Raw genomic sequence first — 22,507 nt, forward strand, 5'->3', positions numbered from 1 at the left:
ACTCACAAGTATACCACACCCCAGCACTTAGTGTACCACCAAAATATACATGGTACAAAAATTTAGCAAAATGCCAACACGTTTTTTCCTATATTCATTGATTTTCAACTGCTGATCTAAGCGCATCTAATGGTCTAGATAAGTCCGCGCAACAATATGAGAAAACAACGTCGTTCAGCATGGGCGGAAAAATAACTTTTTTTTACCAAAATATTTGTACTTTAATGTATAGATAGATAGATAGATTTGAATGTAACTGGTAGCAGCGAAGACACTTCAGCATCCAGAAATAGGCAGATTCAAAGGTGGGGAAAACCTCAACCAGGTTTCCTCAAACTCAATACTAATGCTTCAGTTGATTCTCAGAGAAAGCATGTGGGCTTTGGTTGGGTGCTCAGAGATGATTTTGGTCAATTTGTTGTTGTTGCTAGTATTCCTGGTAGAGGTATACTCAGTCCAAAAAAAGCCGAAACTGTGGCAATCAGAGAGGCTCTATCATGAATTAAGAGACAAGGTGTGAGCAGAATTCAAATCAAATTGGACGCATTACAGATTGTTCATAGCTTAAAGCATAGTGCCGATGACTCTTCTTTTGACCTTGGATATCAAAGATATTCTACGTTCTATCACCCACGTAGATATCTCTCATGTTAGTCGTACTGTGAATAGAATAACCCATAGCCTTGCTAGGGAAGTTTGTTATATATTTGTACGTCAGGAGTGGATCACTACCCCTCCTTCGTTTATTGTTAACGATTTGTACTTTGATTTGAATTAATGAGCCCGCATGGGTAGCTCAATTGGTCATAGAGGTGAAACTTTGGAAGAATGACCAGGGATCAAGTCTCACCAGCGGCAGTGTGGGAGCAACCTCTCAAAGTGAGGGGGACTCGGGCTGGGGTGTGGGGGGCCCTTAGGGTTGGGGTTCAGCCTTTTGGAAGAATTTGAATTAAGGGAAAATGTCACTTTTTACCCCTGAGTTATATACTTATAGCACTTTTTCCCCCTCAATTATTTAGGTAAGCATATTAGCCCCCTCAATTATTCTAAAAGTGGTGTTTTTCCCCCCTGATATATTAAATTGACATTTATACCCTTAAAGTACACATTTTATTTATTTTACTACTCCAACAAATTATTGCGTATACGTAGGGATGACCACGGTTCGGTTTGAATTGAACCGGATACTAAAGCAATCGAATTAATAGTTTCCGGTTATAATTCAGATCTAGAACCCAATATTTAAATGTCAATTTATTAAAATTATGTATCAAAAAAATTGAATCTTGAATCGTGAACCGGCGATTCTGGATCCGATTTGCAATTTTGAACCGTTTTTATTTTAAAATTTTATTTTTTATTTTAAAATAGTCTAAATTCAACAATAAATGTATTTTATTTTTTCAGTTCGGAACATGAACCGTCCGTTCCGGTTCACAATTTTAATAAACTCTAAATATCGAATTTCGATTCTAAATTGTAATTGGAATATTTCGGTTTGGTTGCTATAGTGTTTGTTTGGTTTGAACCAAATTATGGTCATAATTTGTTGGAGAAAAAAAATAAATTAAATATTTAGTTTAAGGGTAAATATGTCCATTTAACATTTCAGGGAGAAAAACAGCCACTTCAATAATTTAGGGAGAAAAAATGCTATAGGTATATAACTCAGGGGAAAAAGTGTCATTTTCCCTTGAATTAATGAAGTTTGTTTTCCTCAAAATAAAAAATCACTTATATTATTTATTGATTAAAATTTTTTTAAAAAATTGAAAAATTATACGGAGTATAAAAAATAAATGTTGATACACACATTTTCAATCGTTTCCCTTGTTCTCCAATTGTCTAATCATTGTCAGAGCAATTGTCAGAGCACATCACTATGAAAACTGCATTTATGATAGCTCGCAACAGTTAGTCCCTTTCGCTTCCCCGGAATATCGGCCGTACTTGACAAATCTCGCCGCCGGTGTTCTCCTGTTAGTCTCATCTCTCCCTTCCCTAAGTGATCATGATTTATCTCTTTCTCAACTGTGAGAATGCCCTTTCCAATTTCAATTTCATTCTGATTATTAGGGTTTTCAGTTACTGGACTGTGTAAATTACTACTTCTGCTCTAAATTTAAACCGTTTCATTCTGCACTGTTTGAAGTTTCGTTAGTTTTTCCCTTTACATTTTCAGTCGGAAATTTTAAAGTGTTTCTTTGCAGTGCTATTAATTTGCTAAGTAGAGCAAGGAGGGCTTGAATTTGAAACATCAATGGGGGATGAAAAGGACGCTTTTTACGTCGTTCGCAAAGGCGATGTTATAGGGGTCTACAAGAGCTTAAGTGATCTCCAGGCCCTAATCCGGTCCTGCGTAAGCTTTTCTTGCTCTGCAAATGATGTTTGCTTAGGCCTGAAATGTGTTTAAATTCTGACTACAGTTTTTGTGAGGTAATGATTTGAAAAATATGCTATGACCTCTTTACCAGAAGCAATGATGATGGCTTCTTTGTCAATTCTTTCAGGTTGGTGAGCCTTCCATAAGTGTATTTAAAGGGTATTGCCTGGCAAAAGAATCTGAAGAGTATCTTGGTTCTCATGGGCTTAAGAATGCAATGTACTCTATTGACTCAAGTGATGTCCGAGATGATCTATTTGGCATACTCATGCCCTGTCCTTTCCGGGTTGGATAGTTTATTCTCGATTCCTAAAGTGATATTTTATGCCTTTGCTATTTACAGTGTATTGTGTAGATTTTATACTTATCATGTCATTGTCTCTATTCCTTGGCAACTTGCGATAGTACTTCAGTCTATTTCTGGAAAATGGTGTTTCTTTGACTTTGCTGGTTTTCTGCTTCATTTTAGAAAAAAGATGTCTATGAAATCTTGGAAAATCTTGCTGCAACAAGAATAATGTGCTTCAGGTGTCCCATTACCCAATTTGATTTTGCCATTGACACTAGAGCTAGCGGGAAAATAGGTTTGTCCATTCCAGGGGAAGAATTTGAGAACCTTGTTTTTAATCTTTTTGTTTACTTTTTGCTTGCTTAACCTCTTCATTCCAGATAGTTCTGTCTTTGAAATTACAATGTCATAGCTTTGGAGGGGAAAGCATTGTTCTTGTACTATAAAACATGTTTAATTGATGTGAATATTTGCAGCGAAAAAACATTGGTCAAGTAACCAGTATAAAATAATTGAGAAAAAGGTTCTTTTGTTTCAGCAACCAGGTTCTTCCAAAGATAAAACTCTCAGCAAGGATTTTCAGGAGAAAAGGTTGCAGGTAATGCTTAATATGAAAAAGATTTTTCATTGCCATTGTTCCTTTGCATGGCCAATCTTTAGCTTTTGCATAGGTGATAGGACTTCTCTCTCAATCGTGAAATGAAAAATTGCAATCATTCAATTGTATGCATATCAAACTTGGTTTAAGTTTAACATTTTTTGTAGAGAGCTGTCTGGCTCTTTCACTTGTTACCTGTACCAATGTATTATATTCCAAAATGTATTTTCCATGAATTTGAAACTATCATATCATTTTTTTTTTTTTAAATTTAATGTTGGAGGCTTGGAGCATTAATTTTTCCATGCTGGCAATCATGGTGATATTTACTAAGTTTATCTACACTGTGCAGAGTTTCCCTAGATATTTAGCCCTTTAAACATGCTTTTTCCTTGATCAACAGGAAATGGCTGGATCTGCTTCATTTTCAGCAGCCACTCAGCAAAAACATGCAAAGTTGGATAATTTCCTTGAAGTCCCACCACTGTCTTCCTATTGTGTAAGTTTCTTCCAGGAAACAGCTACTTTATAATCTTTGTGTTCCAAGTGGTGTTGCAATGAAGTAAAATATTTATCATATTAACTTTAGCGCAGCCTCTTTCTCTGTCAACTTAAAATGGTAAGAGTGTATTGTGGATGTGGAATTGGTGATGCTTTGTGAGTATTTCTTGTAATATTGAAACATAAACCAAAGCTCCACACATTTGTAAATCAATGAAACTAGGTAAATGTATTTTTTTACAGTTACTTCAGAATCACAAACTTTGACTCAATTAACAATAATGTGACAACCTGTAAATTTGTAGTTAATTTTTTTGGTGTTTTTGTTTTTGACATGTATGTATTAATGAATTATATTTGATAATTTTATTGTGAAATTAAATTTTAAATTTGAAATTTATTTTTTTAAAATCTATTTCTTATTATTTTCTTTAATATATTTCAATATAATCAACATTTTAAAGTTGGGCAAATACATTGGATGCTCATTTTTGTGCAATGTGTATGGTGCTGCTAATACTAAAAAAAATATGCATATTAATAAAAATTACGTTGTGGGAATTCCCTGCCCCTGCAAAGTCCCCTTGGAGGCAGGTATGGGGAGGATATTTATTCCCTGAACGGGTGCAGGGATTGAGGAGGGAATGTGGGGGCAGGCCCAGGGGATATGTCCCCTCCTGCCCCATTGCCATCCCTCCACCACCGGCTGCCACAAAAAAAACCATTTCTAGCCGGTGGTGCTGCCACCATAGGTCATGGCACAACATGAAAGCTTATATTGGAATGAGAACTCATGAAAAATCTACAGCTAAATATATAAAGAATTTTATACATATATCCACGGGAAAATTACTGGAGCTTTAATTTAATGTTCTCATAAGTAATGTATTAAGGTTTTTTCTTTTGGTTATTGTTTAAAGACAGCTGGTATTTTAAACAGTCAAAATTAGTGCCTTTTTGGTATTTCTGTTGTTTTACCCAGCTGACATTGTCAGTGTTTCGTGATGATTGCCTCACCTCCGTTATGTACAGTGTTCCTGTATTCTTGAGTTTGATGGTGCTTCAAAGGGAAATCCTGGACCTGCTGGTGCTGGCGCTGTCCTGCGAGCTGCTGATGGAAGTATGGTAGGTGATCTCTTCTCTTTAACTAGGCACGTCTAAATGTCTAATAGTCAGCCATGAATTCTAGCTTCCCACATTTTATTCCATTTTGTAGGTTTTCCGATTACGTGAAGGTGTGGGAGTTGCAACCAACAATGTTGCTGAATACAGAGGTGTAATCTTAGGATTGAAGTATGCTCTTGAAAAAGGTTTTAAACACATACGTGTCCAAGGAGACTCAAAGCTCGTCTGTATGCAGGTTTTGCTTCTCTTCCCTCTCGCATTTACTGTCCATTTGTTTTTCCAATTCCAATATGCAGTATTATTCTCTGTTTTGTGTTAGGTTAATTTGATAGTACAAGAGTGATGGAAAAATTTAATGAAGTTGTGCATGATAACAAGTAACTCACTTAAATCTCTCATTTTGCTTCCTGCTTTTATTCTTTCCTCATGGAATAGACTCAGGGACTCTGGAAAACCAAGAATCAGAACATGGCTGAACTATGCAAGGTTGCCAAAGAGCTTAAGGATCAATTTATGTCCTTCCAGATCACCCATGTTGAAAGAGTATGAACTACTAGTCTTTGATGTTTGTATAGTGGATCACTGGATGTTATCAACTGTTATGAGTCAACGATAGCTGTTCTGTCCTTTCCATTTCATATTGGATAATACCCAGAATTTATAGTTTGTTGCTGAGATTTTTTTTTTTTTTTTGAGTTACTGGTCCTTATATTCATGCTAGAACTGTCATGGTGATACTCTGTTTTTTCAGTTTTTCACACAATTACAAGCAAGCATCTTTTGTTTGTTGTGGTTTATTCTACATTGATATTCCTCTGTATTCTGAGTGTTATTTTATTTGATTTGCCAGGAATACAATACTGAAGCTGATGCCCAGGCAAATCTAGCTGTGTATCTTAAGAGTAATGATCTTTGCAACCACTGGTTATTTCATAATTTGGTGATAGATCTGTTTTCTTGTTTTTATTTTTTGAAAATTTTACTAAGTTAATCTTGTGCAGATGGTGAAACACAAGCGGAGTGTGACATGAAGTAGCCAAGATGCATAGCCCCTAATGACTGTCATGTTTTTTTTGGGGGAGGATAAGTGGTCTCCCAACACTTTTGAACATGATCTTCTAGATCAAGTGTAGATATATCACCGGAATGATATGCTATATATGCAACAAAATTGCAAAATCTAGTGTTACAATTTATGTATTATAGCATTAGGATGCTCTGTTCTTGAAACCAACAAGATAGTTAATTGTTAATGGAGATTTTAGTATTATCTTCATCCTATCTGCTTTTAGAGTCTTCTCTTGATTTCATAAGTCTTACATTATGATTTCTAACTATTTTCATGCCAAGTTGTAGTGTGAAGTGATTCAAACTCAACCTGAAAGGGATTAGAAATTGTTGTCTCAAAAGAAATTACAGATTCACAGAAGCTTCTCCTCAGTGAACAAGGTAAATGTATCTTCATATTCTTATACTTGAGAGCTTGGAAACATCCTAGGCATGGTAGGATGCTTTCCTGGATGCCTCCCTCAGTTACAAGATGATTTGCAATGAAGTTTGGAATCAGTTTAGATGGTCAATAGAAGAAGTTTTTCAGAAGAAAGTTGAGGATGTTAAGGTTGCGAGGTTGGAACATGGTCCTTGGCATAGACTAGATTGACCACTATGCTCCTATTGAATTACACAACATGCCACCCATCATCTCTTTCCATAAAGAAGGAAAGAAGGTCACACCAAGGCTTAGAGCATCCATAATAGTGAATTTTTATTTATTTATTTTTTTTGGGTGTAATTTTTGAGAAGTTTTTGTAAGTGTGATTAGGAAAGAGAATAGGGAAAGAGGAAAAAAAAAACTGATCTGACACAAAAAAAAAAAAAAAAAAAAACTGATGCTTAACGCGCCGAGGCGCGTGCACTCCACGTGCTTGGCTTGGCTTTGCTGTGCGCGAAACGCGCACAGTTTCGTTTGTTCCTCTGATCTAAACACTATTTCAAAAACTCATTTTTGCAAAGTAAACTTATTTTTCTCTCTCTTGGCTTATCTCTCCACCATGTCAGCACTCACTGTTCCAAAAATCACAAAATATTCGCTGATAATGGTGCTCTTAGAGCATCCACATTTGTTGGGGAGAATAGGGGATAATGTAAGAGTTATTAGGAAAGAGAAGATGGGAGGGGAGAGAAAAAAAGGAAAGAAAAAAAGGAAAATTAAATTTAAAAAAAAAATAATAATAAATAAAGACTGTCCGGCGCGCCTGACGCGCCCAGCTGTGCACGCGCCAGCTGGGCGCAGAGGTGACAGCCACGCATGGCTGTCACACTTGGTTAAAAATTGTGGTGGGTCCCACATTTCTGAAATCTCCCCACATTTGCAGGAGGATCCCATTTTTCTCTTTCTTCCTTCTCTTTCTTCCACATGGCACAAATTTCTGACATTATTCTCCCATTATGCATTGGTGTGGTTGCTCTTAGAGAAGCCAGTCAAAAAGAAATATTTCTTCCTTCTCTTTCTTCCACAAGGCACAAATTTCTGACATTATTCTCCCATTATGCATTGGTGTGGTTGCTCTTAGAGAAGCCAGTCAAAAAGAAATAAATAAATGGAAGAAAGTTAGAGTTAAGAGATACTAGGATAAATGTAACAGTGGTGAGTGAAGAAGAAATTTTTGTAGCTGAAGGATCCTCTATTATGGTTCCTGAGTTGTGGCCTAAGTTGAATGATATTCTTCTTTAGTATGTATAATTCTTCCAAGAGTCAAAATCCTTGTCCCCAATAAAACAACGTGGTCATGAAATTTCGCTCTTACCCAATTCTAAACTGATTCATGTTGAGACATATAGTTACTCACTTGTTCAACATTAAATTATTTTAAAAACAAAAAAAAAAAACAAAAAAAAAAAAAACAAAGCAGCTGGCCAGCTTAAAAGCAAAAAAGCAAAAAGAATAAAATGAATTTCAATTGAGCCCCAGGTAGTGAGACGCGAAATCTAAGAGGAAGAAACTTGAAATTTCACGCAGCTTAATTTTTTATTTATTTTTCTGACAAAACCTCCCTTCTTCCAGGAAGAAGAAACTCTCCAAAAGTCCTCCTCCACATTTGTTAAAAACCCCTAGCTTTTACCGTTTGAAAATTCAAGAACAATTTTCTTTTGGGGATGCTCTAAGGAATTATTATAAGTGATAATAAAATCACTTACCAATATGTTAAATGTTGGAAAAAAATAGCTTAAAATGACATGTTAAGTGGCTATTTTGTGGTACAATTATCAGTGGGGTCCACTTTCGATTTGGGTGGGTCAAAGTGGATTCAGATTCTTCATAGTGAGACGAAGAGATTGATATATTGTACGCTCAAAACGGATAATGGGTGAATGAGATATTGATTCTCAAAGTAGACCCATTTGAGTTGGAAAATGAAGGGAAAAAGTGAGTTTTTGTCCTACATTGATTTGGAAAGAGGATTTGACCCCCCTTTTATAAAAGAGCTCTTTTGGAGCTTGTAGAATTGTATAGCATAGAGGTTCTCTCACGTGTGGGGGGTGTGCAAATCAAATTCCAACTAGAAACGAGAGGTAATGCGAAGGAGTTGGGCGTAGAAGTATATATCTTTGTGCTTCTACTCTTTGTTTTTTTACCAACGGATCCAACATTAAAGGATTCTTTTTCATAGTCTCCTAAAGCTAAATTAACATTTGGAAAATTAAAAGAGGCTCTTTGCCATGCTCTTGTGTTAGCTCTCCCAAAATTCTCCATTTTTGTTGTGGAGATAGATGCAAGTCATAAAAGAATGGGAGCAGTTTTGTAGGAATAGGATGCCATGATTATATGGATAGTCTTTTCTTTCTTAGACATTTGCATGTGTATATAACCGTGTATATTCTCATCATATACGAAGTGTAAAATATCTTCTTACACTTACAAACAAACTTTAAGCTTTTGTTAGATCTAATGTGAAGTTAACTCCAAAATCTTATAGGCCCTATTTGGCCGTTGAGAAGATTGGTCTAGTAGAAATTGCCTCCGAGTTCTCCCATTCACCATATTTTTCACGTTTCGCAACTCAAAAGCAAGACCAGAGGTGAGGGTGCAAATTAAACCTCCAACAACTGGACCTGATTGGCAATATTAGTTGAATCTATAGTTGTCCTAGGAAAATGAATGATTAAGAAAAATAATGTTACTAAAGTTCAAATACTAGTATAGTGGGCTAGCTTATCTCGGGATGAGAGTTACTATCATGTGTCAAAGCAATTTCTCCATTTTGATCATTGGGATTTGTTTGTAAATGGAAATGTAAAAGAATTTTTATTATCTAATCTCATCTAATTCATGTAAGGTTTCTTGCTTAGAGCTTTGCACATAACATTACTCTTAACTGTATTAAATATTTGGCGCTTATCCCCCATCGTCTCACTGGCCGACCTTGACCCCTGTGATTTTGGGATCATATCTAGTATTCAGAGTTTGCCTCGATTTGGTACCGCTCTCGCGGCCCGCACCGAAACAGTGCTTTACCCCTAGATGTCCAGTCAACTGCTGCGCCTCAACGCATTTTGAGAAGAACCAGCTAGCTCTGGGTTCGAGTGGCATTTCACCCCTAACCACAACTCATCCGCTGATTCTTCAACATCAGTCGGTTCGGACCTCCACTTAGTTTCACCCAAGCTTCATCCTGGTCATGGATAGATCACCCAGGTTCGGGCCCATAAGCAGTGACTGTGTTTTTTAATGTCTTATAAGATATTCTCAAGTAAAAAAAATAAGATATTCTCAATCAAAATTATTTACAACTGTCAAAGATCTTGTGGTCAATCAACTATAATAGAGTCAATAGTACTAAAAATCATGTGAAAAGATAAAGATGCCAAAATGGAAATAGCAAGGAGAGTGAAAGCAAGCAAAATGGGTGTCCATTTGTTATTAAGTCAAATTATAGGGACCAATTTTAAATACTCATTTCCTTCCTTCTGGATAAATTGCGGAACTCCAGCAATGGTGATAAAATCTTAAAGAGGAAACAGAATGGCAGCCACTGTCTCCCCGTTTTCCATTTACGGACCCAAATCCCTTTTGCTTCTTCCTTCTTCTTCTTCAATCGATTCGTGCCGGCTACTACCCCTCCACCGCCTTCGATTTCGGACTCAATGTGGCATTGCCACTTCCTACTCTCCCGTTCTATTGCCATTGAAGAGGTTTTCGAGAATCAAGAGGATTAGGTCCGTCGCGGAGGAGGAAACCTTAGTTCCAGAAGGCGATGGTGGCGCCGTGGCCACGGAGGAAGCAGCAGGAGAGGATGCATCTTCTTCGCCCCCGGTCACCGCTGACCAGACCGTTTCAGTTCCTGTGTCTGCTTCCGACGTTCTCACCATGTTCTTCCATGTATTTATTATATGTTTCCTTATGAGAAATTTAGTATTTACTTTCGGTTCTAGAATGCTTCAATTCTATGGTGTTAATGATCTCCAATGTGCAGGCCGAAGGAACCATGAGTGACGCAGCCATTCCGAAAGTGACCAAGGCTTTAGAGGTAATCCGATTCCTGCGTTTTTAGTTCAAAGATATCCAACATAGTTACCTTATCAGCCAATTTTGGTTCATTTAACCACTTTTAGTAGTTTGACTTGATTAAAAAATAATATGATTGTTTGATTAAGTAGCTTTTTGTAGCAGTTTATTGCTCAAAAATACTAAAATTCAAACAATTGCTCAAAACAGCTTTTTCGATCAGTTTTTTGATAAAGTCATTTTGCATGTAATCAGCTATAGCTAACAACTAATCCACTAATAACAATCAACTAACAGTTATTTACCAATATTCGCTCATATCCGTTGACTGAGGTAAATGTAACTCTAACATGTTTTTTCTGGTTTCTGTTATTCTCTAGTTTCTTTTGCTTATAATGCCAATTGGATGCAATGAAACAATATGCATTAGGTTGTCTCGATAACGGTTCAAGATTGTAATGGATTATGGATGAACACAAGTAACTTAGAGCTATCTACTGATTCTTGCTTTGGCATAAACTCCCTCCTTTACCCTCATTCTCTTTATTGGTGTGTCTTGAACTTGAAGTAATTTTCACCATTTCAATTGAAAAAATACTACTCCTAGTACATTAGTAAATGCTAATATCAATGATGAAACAGTTTAGTGGATCTTGCATTAATATCCTTTTGGTTCTTCATATATCTGCAGGAAACAGAAGGTATAACTGATCTCAAAGTTCGAGTTCTTGAAGGCTTGGCGAGTGTAGATGTGAGTTTTGCTACTTGCCTCTTTCTTACATATGTTAACCATATCTATAACAAATCAAAACATTAATGCTGAAAATCTTCTTGTGGATACTTGGCTTGTAGAGAAGTTCTTAAACTGAATTACTCGTGCATCATTTGCCAATGCCTTTTCTTCATTAATCAAGTGTACACACACATAAAGAAGAAGTAAAGGACATAATTAAATGCACATCATTTGCCAATGCCTTTTCTTCACTAACCATTCTTGGACATCCTTTTCTTCAATTGATCTCCCTTTCTTTAAGCCCAAATGCACATAATTAAATTGTACAAGTGATGCAAGAGAAACCTATCTTCCCAATAAAAGAATTTATTGCAAATCGGGCCATGCTGCACCTCATCACTTAGGAATTCTATTTCTCTGACATCATCATCATCCAGCAAGCCTTGCTGATGGTGAATCCTCAAAGATAGTTTTTCCCTCCTAGGTGGTTTGTCCCAAATTGACTAGGAACTAGGAAGTCAGGACTAGGGTGTGCCTCACTGCCTTGCTTGCATATTTCTATTATCTGTTGCTCTTGAGCATGGTCTAGTGTCTTATAGGCTTGTCCCCTGAAGGGGCAATCTGGATTGCATTTTGAATGTTTGTTTTACCATGTTTAACATTGATGAAATTTTGTGTGTAGTTAACAAAGCAAACAACAATACAAGCTACAGGGGTGGCTTCAAGTTTGGTTGAGATTATACAAGGTTCAGGCTTCAAGTTGCAAACGTTGAATTTGAGCTTTCAGGATGAAGAAGATCTTATATAGACCTTATGACTCCTGACAAAATGAAATTCTACTTGATAGAAAGAAACATGAGATGATGCAACAAGAATACGCCCTTTGTCATTGCCGATTGCTTAACAGGCCGTTGTTGTTGTTGTATCATATTTGATAAGATGCATTTCCTGTATTTTGTTTTCCGGTTGCGTAGGTGTCTTGTTGAAACACTATTTTGCTCAAGGAAAACAGAAAGATAGTTTCCTACTTGTCTTCTGTTGTATACCATTCTTGGCTATTCCCAAGAGAGTGAGATCCTTGAAATGAGAATCACTGGATGACAAAACTAATATTTCAATGTTCCTGAATTTTACTTTTACTTAAAAAATTAATTAGACCTTTAAACTTTTAAAAATTAATTAAATTCAATGTTGCAGAAGGCGCTAGTCGGGCGTCCTGGGGATGCCTAGCGCCCGGGCGGCGCCTAAGAGCTTCAATCGGTGCTCGGTCGAGTAATTTGAGTATATCGTCTCTATTTTTCTCACTAAGACTAGTGGGCTATAAGTTGGTAGACTATTATAATCTTATAAATTAGTCAATTATATATGTTAGATGGTTACTTGAGTATATGGTTGAAGGAATATAAAAGAGGAGCAATAGAGTAGGCAAAAAATACCACTCGGTAGAGTCGAGCGCCGACTCAGTCTAGTTAGGTGCCAACTAAGCAGAGTTAGGCGTCCAACTCAGCGCCTAGGGTGCCTAGTTGGCCGATTAGTCGATCAGCCAACTAAAAATCGTTTAGAGTTAAAATCGCTTCGGTTTAAGATTGTCTAGCGCCTAGTCGACGCGCGGCCACTTAAACTAATTTTTACAACATTAATTAAATTGATGAATATGTTATTTTAGAGCATTAAAATTTAAAAATAAATCATTAAAAATATATTTAACCATTTTCTTTTCTAAAAAATACTAACTAATACTACCATTCAGTCAAACTAATTAACATAATTAGTTAACTGCTAAAAACTAAAATACAAAACAAAGCTTATGAAATTTTTTGCATTTTGATGAAAACAAAATTGTAATTGAGCATTTGAGGAAGCTCGACCCGAAAACCGGAGGCGGTCAAAGTGATTTATACTCAAGAAAAGGTTTTTACACGTCGGAGCATGTTTGTACTAGGAGATCCGGCGAGACATTGAATTCCGGAGAAAGGTTAAGCAATGAGAGGCGATGGGATCTTAGGAGTGGAAGGCGTCCAAGGAAAGAGATCAGAGCGAAGCATCGTCACAGAGAGGAAAAAATGGCTCAAAAGGAGAGAGAAATGGCTGGTGGTTGTGGGAATCGTTTTACACGCAGTTTACATGCTCAGCATCTTCGACATTTACTTCAAAACTCCTATTGTTCACGGCATGGACCCCGTCACTCCTCGCTACTCTGCTCCCGCCAAGCGTCTTGTTCTCTTGATTGGTACAGTACACCAACTGTTTGATGCTTTGACGCAATGAATGATACGCTGACTTATGGACTTAGATATTTTTGTGCGTCTTGTAGATTCTGGAGTTCAAGATTACTGCTTTATTAGTTAATGGATTGATAACTGTTATTTGCAGCTGATGGGTTACGGGCCGATAAGTTTTTTGAGCCTGATTCAGAAGGGAATTATAGAGCGCCATTTTTGAGGAGTGTGATTAAAGAGCAAGGCCGGTGGGGAGTATCGCATGCTCGTCCTCCAACAGAATCTAGGCCTGGACATGTTGCTATAATTGCTGGATTCTACGAGGATCCTAGTGCTGTCACCAAAGGTGCCCATTCATTTCTACACTGGTTTTTTGTGGGGGAACTTTTATGACTTTATATTTGATTCCAGGTTGGAAGGCAAATCCAGTTGAGTTTGATTCAGTATTTAATAGAAGCCGGCATACATTTGCTTTTGGCAGTCCTGACATTATTCCCATATTCTGTGGTGCCTTGCCGCATAGCACTTGGAATTCCTACCCTCATGATTATGAAGATTTTGCTACTGGTTCGTCATAATGTCTGACTTCTTATGTTTATGTCGATCAGAACTACTCACTTGCAATTTTTTTATTTTTTATTTTGTCCCAGCTGAAATAGCATTTTCTTTGTTTTTCACATAAGTAATGGGAGATTGAGGAATAATACATATTCTCCTAGCTTCCAAACTCATAATTTATGGTATATCTTTATTGATCTAATGGTATAATCTGCAGATGCTTCTTTTTTGGATGAGTGGTCACTTGATCAATTCCAGAGCCTCTTGAATAGGTCTAACAAGGACCCAGAATTGAAACAACTTCTTCAACAGGATAAGCTTACTATATTTCTACACCTGCTTGGTTGTGATTCAAATGGTCATGCACATCGACCTTATTCATCCATATATCTCAATAATGTTAAGGTTGTTGATAGTATTGCTGAAAGAGTTTACAATCTTATTCAGAGTTACTTCAAGGACAATTCAACAGCATATATATTTACCGCTGATCATGGGATGAGTGATAAAGGTTGTAACTTGAGTTGCCATCAAAATTTTATGGATAATGAGTGCTAGTATTTTATTTTACAAATTCACATCACAATCATATACCAGGCCGATCATGCGATTGCAAATTTAATCCATTTTTTTGGTAGAAAGATATATGTTTTTTATGTGTAGAGGAAGGGCCATTTGTATTATTGTGTATCATCACTGGGATAAAAGAACTTGACTGTCAATGTGAACAAATAGCCTTGACTTGTCTTGGATTACCTTGAGAGCAGCCAAGTCTTATTTTGATGTCTACAACATTTTCTAGAATTTGACATGTAATAATAAGCTTTTATTTTAGGGAGTCATGGAGATGGGCATCCTTCGAACACTGATACTCCGCTTGTTGCTTGGGGGGCTGGCATTGGACATCCCATGCTTGACTCCCACAATAACCATCCCGATAAATCTGTTCGGTTCGTTGATGAGCATTTGCATGATACACCAACACCTTCAGAGTGGGGGCTAAATGGTATATCAAGGATGGATGTTAATCAAGCTGATATTGCACCTCTTATGGTTGTCCTTTTTGGAATTCTTTGGTGTAAAATTTTCTTGTTTCAATACCCCTAATGTTTGATTTCTGATGTGCCCCCCTACCCTTCCAAATTTTGTGCAGTCAACTCTTCTTGGTTTGTCGTGTCCTATTAACTCTGTTGGCAATTTGCCTCTTGATTACATTAAACTTAATGAGGTCAGTTTTTGTAACTTTGAGCTACCTTTCCCATTTAACCTGGTGCAAAATTTTTATTTCTTTATCCTGGATTGCTGTAGTTTAAACTTTGACACTTTTAATTTTAGGGGGATGAAGTCGAAGCGGTGCTAGCCAATACGAAACAAATTCTCAACCAGTTCCTGCGCAAGTCTGGTATCCTTTATGAGGACCTTGTATTAGTGCAATAGTGCATGTGCACACACACACACTTATTGGTTGATTTCTTCCTTCTTTGAATCACATGTATTTTGTAAAACCAAGCCCTTTACTTTCCTGTTTTCTGTTTACCAGCAACTAGCTCATACTCTTGAATGATGCCCTTCCTCTCATATTTATATTTCCTTGAAACTTTATCCAATTCTTTTATTCCTTCCTTTTGTTTGACTTTGGGCCCACAAGAACTACAGCATGAATTTGTTATCTTTGAAAATTTTCCTTTACAAATAACTAGAATTAAAACAGTTGCATTCACTTTATTTCAAGCCTTTCAAACCACTGTCCAATCATTCACTAGTACTGGGTGAGATTGAGTATCTGATATCTGTCAGAGATTATAAAGCTGCGATGAAGCTGTTGGAAGATCTCAGGAGCTTGGCACTTAGCGGACTTAACTACTTTCAGACTTATGATTGGTTGATGTTGATGACTGTAATTACTCTTGGCTATATTGGTTGGATGGTCTATATTGTACTACATGTTTTGGAATCTTATACCTCCTTACCTGAAAATTTTTTCCGGAAGGAACAATTCTTTGGCTCGAGGAAAAGTAGCCCAAAGGTAACTGAATTTGTTCTTCTCCTTCAAGGATCTTTTCCTTGTTCTTTCTAGGGAGTGGGGGACAAAGTGATGAAGTAATTGAGACTGGAAACTTTTATTTAATTATTTTTTTTGTGTTTTTTGATTGACAACTGTGAGTGGGTGTGGAATAGGGACATGAGAATGAAAGAGTTGCCTGTGAATATTATTCTATATCTCCTGCTGATTATAAATAGGGAAAATAGTAGAATGCAGGTGCTTTTTAATCATTAGCCATCTGGTTTGGCTTGCCATGTACATGAGTCCATTGCATCCTGGTGTCCTGCATGTATCATTACTTTCAACATAAGTTGTGAATTGTGATTTGCACCTCATGTAGCTTACTTTTTTGTCTCAAAAAGGGATATGCACTAAGAATTGCAATTTTTGTTATTCTGAGGTAATGTGTTATGTTTTCGGGCGAAAGCACGCGTCAAAGGGCGAGTAGGGTTATTGGGGTTGTCTATGTTGAGAGATAAATATAAGGAACAAAGATAATAGGAACGTTTTGAGAGTTTTCCCACCTCTTGATTTTAACTTAACTTCTTTCTTGCTTGTCCTTTTATTAGAATGAAAATCCCCTTTATATAAGAGGGTTACAAAGACTAGTAAAACATAAAAAGGAAAGGAAGACTAGCAAAAACATAAAAAGGAAAGGAGAATCACTAAAGATCCTTACCCTAATTATTTGCTATCTCTAAAGGAAATAAATCAATTCTAATAGTAAAGATAATAAATCAGTTATAATAATAAAGATATTCCCTTAATCATCATATCATTACTCCCCTCTTGGACATCAAGCTTGTCCTCAAGCTTGAAATCTAGAAAAGTGGGAATGGATTAGTCTGGGGTCGTTGCGTCAATTGGCTCATCGTCCCCTTCGCCATTAAAGCCAAGCATGTATAATAGTTGTTTGCAATGATGGCCCTTTACCCATGGTTCATCACAATTATAGCAGAGGCCACGCTTTTGGCGCTCTATCATTTCTGTCGGGGAGAGTTTATGGAACTGAGGGCGTGATTGTGGCTGTTGGTGCACTGTTATGGCGCAACTAGGGGGTGTTTGGGATGGGAAAGTTTGTCGGGGAGGTGCATTGTGAAGCAGGAGGCCTTTACGAGCATAATCTCGTGCTATGTTAATGGCCTCATCAAGAGAAACTGGCCGCATCCTTTCAACATCTATACGTAGAACCTCATCAAGGCCGGCTGTGAACAGATTGACTTGTTGAGAATAAAGGACGTTGTCAGCTCTAGCGAGGAGGGTCTGGAAATCATCTATGAATTCGTCTAAATCCCGACCATGTTGTTTGAGGTTTGCCAGTTCACCTAACGGGTTGATGCTCCGGGGTGGTCCAAAACGGAGGGTGCATGCACCTTTGAATTGATTCCAAGAAAATTGTTGACCATCCTGCATGCGACGTTTGTACCACAGTTGGGCGCTATCGAACAGATAATACGCTGCTGTGGTAACCTTCTCATGATCAGAATGCAGTGATTTATCAAAGAACAACTCACAGCGATGGAGCCAAACAAGAGGGTCCCCTTTGCCATCAAAAGTGGGGAACTCCAATCTGGTGAATCGTGTAGCCGGAACGGGAGCAGCTGGCTGCGGCAGTGCAGTCTCCGGAGTGGCTTGGTTGTCATGAGAGGCTGCCACAGTTGTGGAAGTGGTGGCCTGCGATGTGAAGAAAGAGTGCACCATCTGGGAGAGATTAGTTACTGTTTCGGTTAGAGAGTCCACAGCTGCAGGAAGGTGTTCCAGTTTTTCGATGGATGCCTGGATAGCTCGGACCTCGTCCTGGAGTTTCTTGATATCGCCCATATTGACGCCCGGCAACGGAACCAAAATGTTATGTTTTCGGGCGAAAGCACGCGTCAAAGGGCGAGTAGGGTTATTGGGGTTGTCTATGTTGAGAGATAAATATAAGGAACAAAGATAATAGGAACGTTTTGAGAGTTTTCCCACCTCTTGATTTTAACTTAACTTCTTTCTTGCTTGTCCTTTTATTAGAATGAAAATCCCCTTTATATAAGAGGGTTACAAAGACTAGTAAAACATAAAAAGGAAAGGAAGACTAGCAAAAACATAAAAAGGAAAGGAGAATCACTAAAGATCCTTACCCTAATTATTTGCTATCTCTAAAGGAAATAAATCAATTCTAATAGTAAAGATAATAAATCAGTTATAATAATAAAGATATTCCCTTAATCATCATATCATAATGATGATACAAGAAGAATTCGGCAATAGTGAAGCATGAAAAAAATTATAGGTGAAACTATAAAATGCTTGCCTTCCACCACCACCCCCCCCCCCCCCCCCCCCCAAAGAAAAAAAAAAGAAGAAGAAGAAGAAGAAGATATGCACGCACAGATACTAGTTGTCTAAAAAATATGTATCTTGAAGTATGGTAGCAGGACCAAGTGTTAGAACAAAAATGGGCAAGCTAAGGTGTTGCTTACAATTGTCTTGGAAAGTACTAAAATGCTCTTTTTATCCAAACTATATAGTGCTGACAGTAAAGTATTTTAAGATTATGTTTATCTTACTTTTTGCATTGATCTCACATTCTGGTAGGCATATCTTTGTGGAGGGCTGCTAATGGGAGTAGTGTGTGTTCTTCTGCTCTATGAACGCTCTCCTCCCCTTTATCATGCATATATTGCGATGACAATATTTCTCTGGACACAAATATTTAGCGAGTATAAGTTTCTTACGGCACTCTGGAGATACTTGGGTGGCAGGAAATGTAGTTACTTTTTGAAGCTCATTGCTACTTGTATTTTTTCCATCCTCATTCTTGAACTCTTGGTATGGCTTCCCAACACACTCAAGTGATATTCTTGTTTAGATGTGATAAATATGCTATTGAGAAGCCTGAACTTCTCTTCAATTACTCTATCTGGTACCTACTCAGGTGATAAGCTTTACTGAGAGAAAAATCTACACATGGTGTTTCATAACTCTGGGGGCTACCTCATCTATTTATCTATTCAAGTTGATGCCACAGAGATCTGGAATACCTATCTTTTTGTGGCTTGCATGCTGGCTTCTATCCGTGTTTACTCTCATGCCTCCTGAAATTCCAGAAAATACTCCACTGGTGTAAGTCATTTCATATCCTTTCTTTCCCTTTGGCATTGCAGAATTGTCATTAATGGTTTCATTATGTCAAAATCATGGTGATTTAGTTTTCTCTGTTATTATTTTGATGATGGTGCTTTCTTTGTTTTCTTTGAAGATATTTGCTAGAAAGTTACAAATTCCCGCTATCAATGCTCACTGATAAGCTCCATTAGAATGTGAAGAGCCTAAATATTTTCTTTTCTGTAAACTGAAATAAAATGACTGCTGAAATCCTGAAAACTAGTTTTGGGTTTTTGTATATTTTCTGATTGTGATCTTAAGCATTATTGTATGTATAGAATCACTGGTGGACTGATGATTATTTTGATCGGTGGAGTTGCTCAATACCTGGAATTGCATGCTAAAGATAATAAATATTGGCATGGTCTCCTTGCTCATGATTTAAGGAAGTTAAGATTTCCATTGCTCTTTCACTTACAGGTTGGTGAAAGCATTAATGTCTTTTTATTTCAGAGTACTTAAATAATACTTGCCCAAGTACATAATTAGTTTTGATATTTTTATCTTGAAATAGATCATTTTGGTTGGCTTATCATCTTTGATGGTCTGGTTGTCAACATCCCATAGAATAGAAAAGCAAGAGTTGCATGGATTTCACCAGTTGATGAATTGGTCTATTGCTGGTATTCTTTTTCTGTCTTTTCTTCCCTCCCTGGAAAAAAATGCTGTAGGGCTCATTGCTCACAACTGCTTTCATCCTTATAAAAAAAAATTAAATTTTATTTTGAATTGGTAGTTGTTGAAGTCCTTTTACTTGCACTTGTTGGTATATTCTTGAATATAGTGACTTGCATTACCATTTTGATTTGTTTGTTGTAGGTTTTGCAATGGTCCTTCCACTTTTTTCAGCGTCTGGCCTCTTATCTCGGCTGACTTCCATATTCATTGGTTTTGCACCTCCATTCCTACTCCTGTCAATTGGGTACCCCTCAATCTTCTGTTAAATTATGGACTATGATAGTGCTTATGTTGTGTACACCATGATTAATCATCACTTTCTAATTTTGGCATCCTTGCAGATATGAAGCTCTCTTTTATGGTGCTCTAGGCCTTGTTCTTATCGGCTGGATATTTTTTGAGAATGCTAATCTCTACATAAGCAAGGGGAAACTGTCAACAAATGCAATTGATGCTGTGGAGGATGGCATTCTCCTTTCAGAGTATGATAGATGTCTGCAGTTATCGGATATAAGAATCCCATTAATCTTTGTAAGTTATAATATTGATATTTGCTTACTTTTCTAATATCCTTAGGATTTAATATTGGAGGAACAAATGTAACATTGCCTCCTAATGGGAAGGGGTAAAAACAGCAAAAGGTTGTCATGAAAATGACATAGTGCCCTTAAAAATTTGCCTGGATGTTTTACTTAAACACCCATATTTTGCACTCTCCCAAAACCTTTAATTGACCTTTTATTTAATAAATTTTTCTAATTATGTTGTTTCATTTATATCAATATTTTTTAAAATCTTCTGCTGTTTGTAAAGATGTATTTTAATGTGATTTCTGCTTTTAGATGGTCCTTTTCAATGTTGCATTTTTTGGAACTGGTAACTTTGCAAGTATTGCAAGTTTCGAGATATCCTCTGTTTATCGGTTCATCACAGTTTTCAGTGTAAGTTGAAAAATGGAAGTAACAGACCTCTTTCCCTCTCTTTCTACCTCCTGTTATGATGATTATTTGATGCGGTGCTTTCTCTGCAGCCCTTCTTAATGGCAGCGCTACTAATTTTCAAATTACTTATACCCTTCATTCTTGTCATGTAAGTATATTAACACATTCTGATGTATTAATTGATTGTTTCAGCTAGTCCATACATTTTTAAAGCATGCACGATTCACACTGCACAGGATTCTCAAATAGCCGGTTGTACTGACTTTCCTTTCTGAATTTGAATGCAGATGTGCATTTAGTGCAATGACTAAGTTGATCCGTGTTCCATTAGTGGGATGCTATTTTCTTGTTATTATGTGCTCTGATGTAATGACAATCCATTTCTTTTTCCTGGTAAGTCCTTTTTACGTCTTTAAGTGGGCTATCTACTATCTTCCAAGTTCAGTCTGATGACTATACGCAGTGTTTTAAATCATTATTATGCGATTGACAATTTGACATTGTTAAACAATCTGAAAAGCGGTGATCACAAGAAAAATTTAAAACTGGAGAATGAAGCTGTATTCAAAATGGAAAATATGTACTCCCATTTTCTACTCCAAACTTTTACTCCCACGTACAAAATCTTGATGTAGACACTTGTATTGGGACCCACTGAAAAAAGTAGCTTATCAGTGCTCGCCACATCAGGGAGTAGGATTTGAGAGTCCATGTAGTAGAAGTGTAGAACTCTTTAAAAAGTGGGTTGCGATAGCTTTAAGAAAAAGTAATCATTGCCCAGGATTGCAGGTGAGTTTTGATTAATGATTGTGATTGATAACAGGTACGAAATACAGGAAGTTGGATGGAAATTGGCAACACCATCAGTCATTTTGGAATTATGAGTGCTCAAGTTGTGTTCGTGTTGTTGCTCTTTGCGCTCACAAACATATATACAAAAGACATCAAAATTACGCGCACTCTACAGAAGGAAATGTGATTCATTGGGTGTGATACAGATAACAGATGCATGCATATATTTAGCTCAACTGAACTGCTCTGCTCTGCTGAGCTTTGCATTTTCATTTCCAGAAATTAAGTAAAGCATCAGTCTTGTTTAGGTTTTCTATAGCTTCCAAAATTTTGTCCTTTTTATCTATTTGTTTCTTTATACACTGGTTTCCTTCTATTTCAAGTTTATTTGCATACTGGTCTTGGGACTTTTGGCATGCCTTTATAACTTTTGAAATTTTATGGAGTGGGGTTGGGCTATGATGGGGGTAACGATTGGCTCCCACGCTGTTGTTAATATCGTGCACCAGGACGCACATTGCATTGTGCGTCCTATCTTGCCTAAAACGATGTCATTTTATTAAGTTGTGTGGGGGAGTTGATGCGACTGACTGAATATGTGTATTCTGGCCTAAATTCCAAAGGTCCCCTAGGCCATTCAGTGATAGTGACTAAACATGCAGTACTGTAGATTCCAGCTTCCAAGTAATTTCTTGTAAACTACTTCGTACTTGGGTCTAGGGATAAGAGGATGACTCAGCAGTTTTTTTTATTGGGTGACCGTGTGCCACTCTGCCAGTAAGCCTATTACTACTACTGTACTAGTTGACTAGTTGTTTTTATTTTTAAATTTATTTTTTTCAATAAAATGAAGACATATAATAAAAGTTTACCTTTTCGAAAAATTGAGAATCCACTTATTATTTTTCATGATAAATAGGGAGCATTATGATTGGATTGGATTTTAAAATAATTCACAAAACTACAAAAATAGGGTAATGGTAGGACTGGATA

General features: G+C 37.0%; 3 protein-coding genes across 6 annotated transcripts; all 3 read left to right on the forward strand.

The window, feature by feature from the left end:
• The first annotated feature begins 1,819 nt into the window (after positions 1-1,819).
• On the forward strand, positions 1,820-6,175 carry LOC109158139. 2 transcript variants are annotated; one of them, XM_019305972.1, is made up of 10 exons: positions 1,820-1,979; positions 2,211-2,359; positions 2,511-2,669; positions 3,211-3,270; positions 3,674-3,769; positions 4,804-4,896; positions 4,988-5,131; positions 5,332-5,439; positions 5,747-5,798; positions 5,898-6,175. In XM_019305972.1, exons 2-10 carry the CDS (start codon positions 2,261-2,263, stop codon positions 5,930-5,932), a joined length of 846 nt encoding a protein of 281 aa, XP_019161517.1. In that variant the 5' UTR covers positions 1,820-1,979; positions 2,211-2,260; the 3' UTR covers positions 5,933-6,175. The 2 variants fall into 2 exon arrangements, with proteins under 2 accessions (XP_019161517.1, XP_019161518.1); XM_019305973.1 differs by lacking the exon at positions 1,820-1,979 and adding an exon at positions 2,016-2,033.
• A 3,698-nt stretch (positions 6,176-9,873) lies between these two features.
• Positions 9,874-12,178, forward strand: LOC109158236. The gene is made up of 4 exons (XM_019306125.1): positions 9,874-10,276; positions 10,371-10,424; positions 11,094-11,153; positions 11,818-12,178. Exons 1-4 carry the CDS (start codon positions 9,920-9,922, stop codon positions 11,941-11,943), a joined length of 597 nt encoding a protein of 198 aa, XP_019161670.1. The 5' UTR covers positions 9,874-9,919; the 3' UTR covers positions 11,944-12,178.
• A 788-nt stretch (positions 12,179-12,966) lies between these two features.
• LOC109158235 (GPI ethanolamine phosphate transferase 1) lies at positions 12,967-21,925 on the forward strand. Of its 3 annotated transcripts, XM_019306122.1 has the most exons (18): positions 12,967-13,365; positions 13,509-13,700; positions 13,766-13,921; positions 14,130-14,423; positions 14,748-14,965; positions 15,066-15,140; positions 15,248-15,314; positions 15,613-15,938; positions 18,534-18,767; positions 18,874-19,061; positions 19,382-19,523; positions 19,618-19,726; positions 19,923-20,025; positions 20,123-20,312; positions 20,624-20,722; positions 20,812-20,870; positions 21,010-21,115; positions 21,546-21,925. In XM_019306122.1, the coding sequence occupies exons 1-18, from the start codon at positions 13,119-13,121 to the stop codon at positions 21,699-21,701; spliced, it is 2,961 nt and encodes a 986-aa protein (XP_019161667.1). In that variant the 5' UTR covers positions 12,967-13,118; the 3' UTR covers positions 21,702-21,925. The 3 variants fall into 3 exon arrangements, with proteins under 3 accessions (XP_019161667.1, XP_019161668.1, XP_019161669.1); XM_019306123.1 differs by lacking the exons at positions 20,624-20,722; positions 20,812-20,870; positions 21,010-21,115; XM_019306124.1 differs by lacking the exons at positions 20,624-20,722; positions 20,812-20,870; positions 21,546-21,925 and having other exon boundaries at positions 21,010-21,109.
• The last annotated feature ends 582 nt before the right edge of the window (positions 21,926-22,507 follow it).

This window comes from Ipomoea nil, unplaced genomic scaffold, assembly GCF_001879475.1.
Source record: "Ipomoea nil cultivar Tokyo-kokei standard unplaced genomic scaffold, Asagao_1.1 scaffold2805, whole genome shotgun sequence".
In the NCBI taxonomy this organism is placed as follows: domain Eukaryota; kingdom Viridiplantae; phylum Streptophyta; class Magnoliopsida; order Solanales; family Convolvulaceae; genus Ipomoea; species Ipomoea nil.